This window comes from Elaeis guineensis, chromosome 3 (assembly GCF_000442705.2).
Source record: "Elaeis guineensis isolate ETL-2024a chromosome 3, EG11, whole genome shotgun sequence".
Classification (NCBI taxonomy): Eukaryota; Viridiplantae; Streptophyta; class Magnoliopsida; order Arecales; family Arecaceae; genus Elaeis; species Elaeis guineensis.
The window spans coordinates 112,661,603-112,672,260 of record NC_025995.2 but is presented as its reverse complement, the minus strand read 5'-3'; the positions used below and the strand labels follow the sequence as shown (position 1 = coordinate 112,672,260).

The 10,658-nt window shown below is 39.1% G+C and overlaps 1 protein-coding gene across 3 annotated transcripts; it reads left to right on the top strand.

Annotated features, from left to right (window-relative positions):
* The first annotated feature begins 1,540 nt into the window (after window positions 1-1,540).
* LOC105040839 (probable plastidic glucose transporter 2) lies at window positions 1,541-8,996 on the top strand. Of its 3 annotated transcripts, none has more exons than XM_010917553.4 (15): window positions 1,541-1,830; window positions 1,978-2,104; window positions 2,265-2,376; window positions 2,476-2,543; window positions 2,633-2,765; window positions 2,979-3,078; window positions 3,189-3,301; window positions 3,410-3,503; window positions 4,195-4,348; window positions 4,474-4,617; window positions 4,703-4,776; window positions 4,858-4,946; window positions 7,306-7,420; window positions 7,824-8,008; window positions 8,752-8,996. In XM_010917553.4, exons 2-14 carry the CDS (start codon window positions 2,017-2,019, stop codon window positions 8,004-8,006), a joined length of 1,467 nt encoding a protein of 488 aa, XP_010915855.1. In that variant the 5' UTR covers window positions 1,541-1,830; window positions 1,978-2,016; the 3' UTR covers window positions 8,007-8,008; window positions 8,752-8,996. The 3 variants fall into 3 exon arrangements, with proteins under 3 accessions (XP_010915855.1, XP_010915854.1, XP_010915856.1); XM_010917552.4 differs by having other exon boundaries at window positions 1,620-1,830; window positions 1,985-2,104; XM_010917554.4 differs by lacking the exon at window positions 8,752-8,996 and adding an exon at window positions 8,251-8,389 and having other exon boundaries at window positions 1,620-1,830; window positions 1,985-2,104.
* Window positions 8,997-10,658: the final 1,662 nt, after the last annotated feature.

Below are 10,658 nucleotides of genomic sequence, written 5' to 3'. Positions count from 1 at the left end.
TTTTTTTTTTCTTTTGTACCCGTGCATATCAATAATATATATTGTACCATACAAATGTGATATGCCAACCACCCTTTTAGGCCTCGTACCAATCCTAATTGAATCTTCATTGTCCTAAACAAAAGCTAGGTGATTGCAAGATAATGACATTCATGTGTAAAGGTAGAAGGGTTTTTCTCTAATACATTTCCATTCCATATCGATATCCATTATTAATTGACAAATGGTGTTATAAGAAACCGACAAGTAATCAGTTAACATCACTTCGTATAAGTTTTTTTTTTTTTTGGAAGGCATCGTTCAATAGCAAGAGAGATTGGGTGCAGGGAATATAGTGATTGGTATGAAATAGATTGAAGGATTATGGCAAGAAAGAAACCTATTCCCTTGTGCAATTATCTATTATACTTCTACATAATTTAAACTCTGAAAGATTCTGTTCATAAAGCCAGGTTCCATATGTGTCATACTCCAACGTTACATAATTATTCCGCATCTACCATAAAAATATTTCTCATACCAATACTCATACCAAAAAATTATTTTCAACATGGAATGGATAAGTATAAAAGAGAATTCACATGGAGTCAGGCAGTTTAGCCAGCCGCAAACCATAAATTGGAACTCTTTTTTTGTTCCTTTAACTACAGAACAATCTATCTACAATTTTTCAATTTGTGTTCATCAATATGCGCCTAGTCATCATGTAGTTTGAAATTATATCTATTTAACCAGATATTGCTCATTTATCTCCGTTAGACAGTACACTATTTCTTAAACTGCTCTCTGAATTATCTTACCCCCACCCCAAAAAAATATGTTCTCTGAATTAGATAAAAAGCATGTTGCCAACTTTTTTTTTTTAATTAAAACATCTTTTTTTAAGGCATTATTCTCACTCACCACGACGGTGCCCCTTGAATGATGCAGCCCCACGTGAATTACACCAACCATGTTGAATCTGGGCGACCGTCTCCTGCCACGTCAGCTGCTGAGTCTTCAGTGGGGTCCACACCACAGTGTTTCTATGTTTTCTTCTTTCTTTTTAAAAAGAAAACCATCGGCGGTGTTGCGGGCCGTTTTGTGAACCGTACCACTGTCGGATCGATAAAAGCAGGAAGCTTCGCTTGCCGACGAGAATATAACCTCTGGGTGGCCGCAGATTGCGGTGACGCACTGGGACGTGGGGACACGTGCACCCATCTGAGATCACCCCAGCTACCACCCGCGGAGATCTGTCACCATCGATTAATTGCTCCATAATAAATCTCACATTGGTTTTTTTTTTTCTGGGCTAACGACTCGGATTAGACTTAATTAATATAAAATCAACCCTTTAGTTCACCTCAATGACGAGGAATCAGGTCTTAAATTAATGCAGAGTAAATTTAAGACAAAAGGAGAAATAAATCTATCACAAACGTAGAGTAAATTTATCATGGGAACCAATCAGACGGTCCTGGTTGAAGGGGCTTGTGCTGGACTCAACCTTTTTTAAATGACACGCGGCCTGCGGAGAGTCTCCACTTCCGGGTTCGCTCTCGCCTCCATCACGTCGGTCGGTGCGATCTCGACGTCAGGTACAGGATCGCATCCGGATCGCCCGCCGCTCACCGCTCGCCGCACGTTATATCGCTCCTCGTGCCCGAAACGCTACGAGTGAAGCCGGTGTGCATATAAAGAGGAGAGAGCCGTCAGCTCCCAGGACTCCTCTCGAACGATCCGCACGCTAGCGTCGGCCACCGGTCCCCGGCTCACGTTGGCAGTGAGCGGCAAAAGTGGAAAGAAGAGTAGATTCGAGAATACGAGATCTCTCATGTTCACTTCGAGGTACCTGGAATCTTCTTCTATTTCCATTTTTTCTTTTGCTTTTTTTTGAAGTTTATTTGTGAGAAGAGATCCAAGGAGAGTGATCGCTGATTTTTCGGTATTTTTGTTGAATTTTTTTGGGGTGGTTTGGACTGATTTGTCTGGAAGTGATTAGATCTCTGAGAGGAGCAGTGACAGCTAATCGGGATGAGGTGGAAGTTTAATTCTTCCGTCCACAAGCGGATGCAATCCAGGGAGCTTGTAGGCGCCATGGATCGAGATGACGAGAGTCCAGGTGGCTCCTTTTCTTATGTTTCTGGCTGTTCGAAGGCATAATTCGAGCGAATCTGATTAGGATTAGGTTTCCGTTACATTGGATTCGAATGGTATATGGATCTATGGCTTGGATTTGTATATTAGTGATTTTAGATTCTGAAGTGCATTTCTGGTGCCAGTTCGATTGTCGAATTCTACTGGGCAGGAGAATGGCAGTCCCTCGTGGAAAAACTCGTTGCCACATGTGTGCGTGGCCACCATCTCGTCTTTCTTGTTTGGCTACCACCTCAGGTATGTTTAGTTTACATTCTTCACTTCCATCTCTTTTATAATGTTTGAAAGCGGGATGAGAAGTATAAAGTTGGGAACTTTGGGTGGATTTCATGGCAGTGTTGTTAATGAACCTCTTGAAAGCATTTCTATGGATCTTGGTTTTGCTGGGAATGTGTTGGCAGAAGGTATTGACTGTTCGAATAGATCTTTTGATTTTAAGTTACTTGGACTTGCTTGTGATTTCTGAGTGCATCTGATTTGGCGTTTGATGTAGGGCTTGTGGTGAGCATGTGTTTGGGTGGTGCTCTTGTTGGGTGTTTATTTAGTGGGTCGATTGCAGATGGGATTGGGCGGTGCAGGGCTTTCCAGTTGGCTGCGTTGCCCATGATCGCTGGAGCTTGTATAAGGTAGTGTATCCACATTGCGAAATTTATTGGGCTTTCGTCTTTGTTTAACTCATTTGGTTTTTGCAGCATGTCAGAAGTTAGAATTGTTTAGTTCTTAAAGTTTTTCCTTTTTTGAAAAAACATATTCTTCCTTTCAGATGTCCTTCTCTGTTGGAGGTGATGCGTTTTCAGTTTTGTTTAAGTGGAACTTATTCTATAAATTTGCATTTACAGTGCTTCAACGACCAGTTTGGAGGGTATGCTTCTTGGTAGATTCTTGGTTGGAACAGGGATGGGTATAGGTCCGCCTGTAGCTTCCCTCTATGTAACAGAGGTGCATCAGAATTCTGCATCAAATATTTTGATTGATTGACAGTATCTTTTAGTTCATATTATTGCATAGTCCTGACCTTTATTTGTTTCCTTATCTGCGATGCTGTTCAGGTTTCTCCTCCTTCTGTGAGGGGTACGTATGGTAGTTTCATTCAGATTGCAACATGTCTTGGACTTATAGCATCTCTCTTTATTGGCATCCCAGTGAAAGAAGTCGTGGGTTGGTAAGAGACATAATGAAATTTAAAGAATTCCTTCGGTAGCTCTTCTTTGCGCCTTTTGTCAGCAAAAAATTGTCTGCCTTATGCTGAATATTTGCTTTGTGCTGGTAGGTGGCGAGTGTGCTTTTGGGTGTCTGCTGCTCCTGCTGCTTTACTTGCTCTCTGCATGGAATTCTGTGCTGAAAGTCCGCATTGGCTCTATAAGGTTCTCTCTTTCAGAAATGATGGTTAATTTTATTGAGATTACTGAAGAGTTGCCATATGCACAACATTCACTAGTTATGTGTTAATATATGATGATTGTGTTAATATATAATGATTTTTCTTCAGTTAAGATGAGGTAACTAAAATAATCTGCTATAGTTGTTTTGGAAAAAATTGCAGCAACCAATTTAACTTTGAATTGTTGGTATTGGAAAATTCACTTGTATATTCATGTTTAAACTCAGCAATTGAAGCTGATGCATTATTGACTCAATTTGCAACATTTATTGGAAGTTCAAGTTTTCAATCAATTATTTTATTTTCTTATATAAGCTTGTTTCTATTAATTTGGAAATCAACATGAACTATACCTCTATGAAGTCACTGCAAGTTTTTAGGGCTAATAATGCAGTGTAAAAAGAAGATCTGACAATAAGCTTGTGGACTCTGTGTATATTTGTACAGGTATGCGACAGAAGAAAATGTCTGGATTAGAAAACTGTAATTGTCAGTTCTTTTTTAAGAAAAATATGATTTGAAAGTAAAAAGATGAACCTAAGCTCAAATGTGTTGCCAAGCTTGTGCCACATCCATTTGCTTCTGTCACATGAATAGCAATGCCAAGAATATTAAACTAGTTTTATTTACTTGTCATATGAAAATCGCTGTGAGTGATTAAATGCATATTACAGCGTGGAAGAATTGGTGAAGCAGAAGTTGAATTCGAGAGACTTTTAGGAGGACCTTATGTCAAATCAGCATTAGCAGAATTATCACGTTCGGACAAAGGCGATGATGCAGAGGGTGTTAAGTATTCAGAATTGTTATATGGCCGTCATTTTAGAGGCAAGCATTTAACTTAACATTCCTTTTCTGCATCATGGTTTTGTTGCATGCTGCCCTGTTGTCATAATTTCAAAAGTTCTATGTGGAAGTTTTGTTCATTGCAAGTCCCTTCTCTTTTCCTACAGTTGTTTTTATTGGAACTACGCTGTTTGCTTTACAACAGTTATCAGGCATAAATGCTGTATTCTATTTCTCTTCAACCGTGTTTAAAAGCGCGGGGGTGCCCTCAGACATTGCTAATATATGTGTGGGTTTAGCTAATTTATCAGGTGAGATGAACTATCTCTAATGCTAGTACCGTAATCTGCAATTCATAATAAATTGTTTATCATTTCATTTTTTTTTTCTTTTCAGGTTCAATTGTTGCAATGCTTTTGATGGACAAACTAGGAAGGAAGGTTCTACTGTTAGGGAGCTTTATTGGCATGGTAAGCGGTTTGGTGAAAAATCTACTGTTGGCAGACTGAGTACATTTACACCGATAACATCTAATCTCTCTGCTGATGCAGGCTGCAGCAATGGGTCTGCAGGCTGGTGCAGCAAGTTTTCACCACCTAGGTTCTGGGAGGTTGTATCTCTCTGTTGGTGGAATGTTGTTGTAAGATCTGGGCACCTATTTATCTTGATTCTTTTGTGCTACTTAGAAAATCAAAATTTCTGCTTCCACCTTTACCATGATACATCTGAACTTTCTAGGCTCTTCAATTTAAATATTCGCATTAATAACACCTGGAAATTTTGTATCTATACCTAAGCTTCAAGATAAATGTAATTATATTTCAGTTGCACAGGATCTTAATATATGTTGCTCCTATGGTCTGATTCACACTCAGCAGACTTTGGCTATTGCAGTAACTAACAGTAATTGCATTATTCATATGTTCATGGGATTTTGGCAATGAACCTAAATTTGGTGTCAGCATCTTGTTGCTCTATCTGAAGCCCATTTAGTTGGATTACTTGTATGATCAATTAAAATATCGTAGAATTACACTTTTTTCTCATAATTGGTGGAACCTTGTATGTCATATTAGATTCACATTGTCATGAAACTTTATCGTGAGGGTACATCTTGAATATTTGTTGATGATTTAGTCAAATAATGTAAGTATACTGCTGTCTTGACTATGACTAAAAACTTCAGCTTTATTACATTGTGTCCTTTGGATATCTCTGGCATTTAGTTGGACTATTTCTCTTTTGCAAGTTTATTTGCTCTAACCATTGGTATGGTTGAACTATCTTCTTTGACTCCTGTTGCATCTTCTTGCTATTCTTAAAATCCTATTGTCATCCCGCCACATGTGGTATCTAGTCATTTTGCCTCTTTAGGCTGGTCCCCTACATATTAGCGTGCCTCTTCCATCATTTGTTGGTCAAAGGGTGCATTTCTTCTGCTTATCGCTCTGTAAACATCCCAAATTCTAATCCCGAGCCCAAGTCAGTCTATGGCCACTTAACTTCTAACTTCTATTTTGAGTTGGGCTCTTCTTGTCTTCCATGCCAAGGACTAATCTTTCCATGATGCATCTGTGGGACATCTTGATTTTGTCATTCCATGTGGCTTTCTAGTTTGACTCTAAGGTTTGATTTCCTTCTTGGCTTGTTGGTTCTTGGAGTTTCTTTGTTGTCATGCCAATTCTTATAGCTTCTAATTATTCATGGGAACTTCATCCTCATGGTTGCACTGAGTGTATGGATATATGCATAGCAGCCTTCCTCTCTTTTGGCTTGGGATCTTTGTAGTTTTAACCCTAGTTGCTCCATGCATGTTTGCCTCTCATGCATCCAATTTCTTTAAGCATGCATTGAGAGATAACAATCTTCCTCACCATCCTTGACATACACGTTCACATCGACTATTTGCAGATTTCAAGCATTGTCCACTTGCAACTTGGTGCTATTGTGTAATATACCATCTCCTAGTTTTCTTTTTTGTTGGTTGACTTCAGTGTCTAGCTTGTATTATCGACGGTCAGCTTCTTCAACTAGTTCACTTCTCATCAGCTTGGTGGGTTACTCAGCCATGATAGTGTGTGATCATCACTTCAAAGATTCACTGAATCACTCACAACACTACGAGAGGCTTTCTTACTCAGTTTGATCTTCTTTTGTGTCTTCCATCTGGCCTTTATAATGGTGAGCCTCTTCTATGGCTATTAATCTTTTTTTTTTTTTTTGTTGCAGCTTCCAGTAGCATCTTAATTCTACTACAGGCTTCTCACCACCATTATACTGTTGAAATTTCAACTTATTATCAATATAAGTATTTCCCATTTTGTGACGTTACATTATTGGTTGGGTACACTTGAGCATCATATAAACTTGTCAAGAATGTGCCCTTTGCGCTTCTTTAGTCACATCAATAATGCCTCTAATAATGTTTATCTGAACTTTGATACGGCTATCATAAACTTTATGGTCGTTTCTTTAGTGGCAAAGTCACATTTGATCTGTGAGCCACCTTGACTAAAAAAGAAGAGGATGTTTTTATTTAGATTGATAATACATCAGATATGATTGGTATGTTGCTGTGATTCTATTCTTCAGTCCTGTTAGTTGTATGTTGGTAGTATCTCTAGATTTTGTGTATGTTCTGTACATGCACCTGGTTATGCAGTATTGTTACTCAGAGCATGGATCCTTTGTTGTGAATGTCTATATTTTGGCTTGGCGTCTTACAAGTGCATTGTTCCAGGCACTTGCTTTTCAAGTTTTAACTCCACAATGGGTTCTCTAGAGTTCTAATAAACCCTTAATTAATGGTGTTGTGTCTGTCATTGGTCTGAAAAGGAAACAGGAGTTGGATTATTGTTAATTAGATATATGAAACAACCCTGGTATTCTGGACTTCTATTAGATTTTGCATGATTTTACTAGATGAGTAGGTTCATAAAAATGAACAGAGGAATATTTATAGAAGTTTTGTATCAAGCTACCTACTTATTTTCTTGCAGATTTGTCTTGGCATTTTCATTGGGAGCTGGCCCTGTTCCTGGTCTTCTTTTGCCTGAAATCTTTCCCAACAGGATTCGGGCAAAAGCTATGGCTTTATGCATGTCTGTGCATTGGGTAAGTACTCGTTGTCATATCTTATTTTTTTCAAATGGTGTCATGAAGGGATAAGCAGAGAAACTTGTGCAAAACCTGTATATCTGCTAAATGAAGTCATCGAGAAATGTGGTAAAACACAACCCACTCAAAGTTCTCCCCAGTTAGTTTTGTTGACTTTGCCCTGTTGCACTGTGTTGAAGAATGTAGTGTGATTGATAAGAAGTTGCTTTGATGACGATGTTGATGATGTAGAAGTTGCTTGTGCTGGGGATTGTTACCATTGCTGCTTGTCATGTTTGCTTGTTGTAACTTGTATACTATAGTCAAGTTAAGGGATGCCATTGCTTGATGTATTTTGATTCTTGCTGGGTTGATAGTATCGTCAAACTGAAGAATGTCTTCCTGACTTTGAATTTTCCAGGTGGTGAATTTTTTTGTTGGTCTGCTATTCTTGCAAATGTTGGAGCAACTGGGACCGCAGGTTTTGTACTCAATGTTTGCATCCTTTTGCTTGATAGCAGCAATATTCGTGCAGAGGAACGTGGTGGAAACAAAAGGCAAGTCACTCCAGGAAATCGAAATAGCTCTACTACCGCCTCAGTAAAGGTATCATCTTGAAAATCTACATATTTTCAGTGTTTTACCTATTTTCACAGTATCAGTGGCACTGAAGTAATTTAAAGATAAAAATAAAAGGAAAAAGAGGAACATTGAGAAAACTTGAAAAGAAACAGGGAAAAGTGGTTGGGCTTGCTTTACTAATATATCATACCTATGCATGACATATGTAGAATCCAGTATTCAGAAATTCAGATGCATACTTATTTACTTCATTGCATGCTTTTCAGCTGATACTTACTCTGCAACTTTGGACTCAGCTGGATAGTGGAGTCAGTATTATTTTGCCTGCCACAGCAGGAAGCAGAAATTTCATTGTAGGCAGGGATCCTTGATGAACATGTTGTAGGAGCAGGCTGGGCCTGTCCGTTATATCTAAAAACAATAGCTAAAGGGCTTGACACCACCACTTGGATCAAATGTTGATATGCATAATTTTGCTGGTCATCCAAGTGAATTTGGGTCAATACTACCAATAAATCATTTTGTTGGATTAAAACACTGAAATGGAATTGGTCAAATTGCTTGAGTGGTCTGATTGGTATTATGTACCAGAAGCAAACAATCTGGTTGGTGGAAGGTAGCTGCCGTTTGTTAATGCTTGAAAATTGTGTAGTTTAAAAAGTAATCTTTGCCACATTCTTGAAAGGATTGCGTGTGCCTATGAATTTTATTTGTTCCATATTTTGGATTTTGACAGCCCGATAACGTTTTTCCTCCCTTTCTCTCAGGTGAAGACATGCAAAATGCAAAATACCATCCTTCCACTTGCATACTGTTGCAGCTGTCATCTGGGAGCTTATTCAATTTGTTGGTGTTGTAGAAAGTATGGTGAATGCATAAGATACATGTAGCAGGAGTTATTAGTGACATAAAAGAGAGTTCTGTTCAAAAAACCTTCATGTTGTTTTAGTGTAGTTCCTCCCAGTTTTTCCTTCTACATTATTATTATTATTTTTTGAAAGGACCTTCTATATTATTGTTGGGTCGACGTGCCATGACATTTGTATTAAGTTCAGTGGAACAGTTCCTTGGTGTTCTGAATTAAGTGCTGGGGTAAGTTATCGTGGCTCCATAGCTGTATCTGTTTCGGTTACTCCTTGACTTTATCACGCTTTTGGTGTTAGTTCGCTTTCTGGTCGGTAGCATAAATAATGAAGCAGGGACAGAAACCTTTAGAGCTGCCTGGGATCTGATTGGGACTCAACTTGAGACTGCTCTGATGCTTTCGGGCAAATTGCCCTTTGTGCGCGAGGCTCTATTTGTGACCTAGTGGCTTGTATCCTTTAAAAACTGCATGCAATGACCATCGTAAGTGCAAATGCGTCAATTGAGTTGGCTCAAAATAATTTGGTAGCAACATGGTTGGTCACCTCTTAGCAGTAATATTTTCTTGATTTGGCAACTGTAATGCGTGATGGTTGTTGGATCGTTTGAGCAGTGCTGGCATACTCCAGGATCAATTTAGGGTACAAACTTGATCAGCGGTTAGAGAATCCTGCTGCAAAGGATTATCCAAAAAAAGATCTGGGAGAGGAAAATATGATGGTAAATAATTTATGTAGTCTCCTGAGATTTTAGGTGTCGAATTTTGATTATGGTACTTTATTAGTTTCAGAAAGTTGGTAACGGTGATTAATAGTGGCGAGTCTAAGTTAATGCTTGCGTTTGATGTTGTTGGAAAGGAACTTATGAGTTAAGGATCACGAAGTCCTGACAATGCTGCCCATGGCCATAAATTAGAAAATTGCTTTCCTTTCTTCTAGGAATAAAAAGAGGGTAGGGTGCAGTGCATAGTATACATTAGATGTATCGTTGTTGTTGAATTGCAGGAAGTGTTCCTTCTTTTTTGGTTCCCTACCGTGGTGAATGCCTATCCCAGTGGCTTGGCTGCTGGGTGAGCCTTAGACTCCGACCAACCATAAAGCTTCTGAACCAAACCCAGCACTTTGCGCAGAGAAATTATTGCCCGGACCACACCCAGGTAGACCAGCACAAATCTCAAAGCACATGCACGGTGGATAATGTGCAATCGGGAATTCCTGAAAGACAAGGGTTAATGTGGCATGTTATCCACCGTGGGATTTGGCTGGTCTAGCTGGGCATGGTCCAGACAATAATTTCTCCTTTGTGCATCCATAAAGCAAACAGGCTACCCACGAGGTTGGCATGTCAGAAGAAATTGGGGCAGTATGCAAAGGTTAGGTACAGCTTGTGGGGTTTGGACCATCCATGCTGCATTAGATGCTAGTTTTTGATTGCCAGGATTAGGTATCGTTTAACAGCTGCTTTGGATTAAGCAATAATCTTATGTAGGTCTTTATCAAAGTGCTGGATTACCGAACTGTTAAAATTTTAAAAAATTATATCAAATGATGTGGGGTGGAATTCTCTCTTGATTCAGTGAAAATTTAGTGATATTGGAGAAAGGGCTGGCCCTATAACTAGGCCATTCTTTATTGTCTCTTTCTATTCCAATGATCTAGGTTTAAAACTCACCTCCCATAGTGATGTGGGGTCGAATTCTCTCTTGATACATTGAATTAGTGATATTGGAGACAGAGCTGGCCCTATTGACTAGCCCATTCCTTATTGTCTCTTTCTATTCCAATGATCTCGGTTCAAAACTCACCTTCCA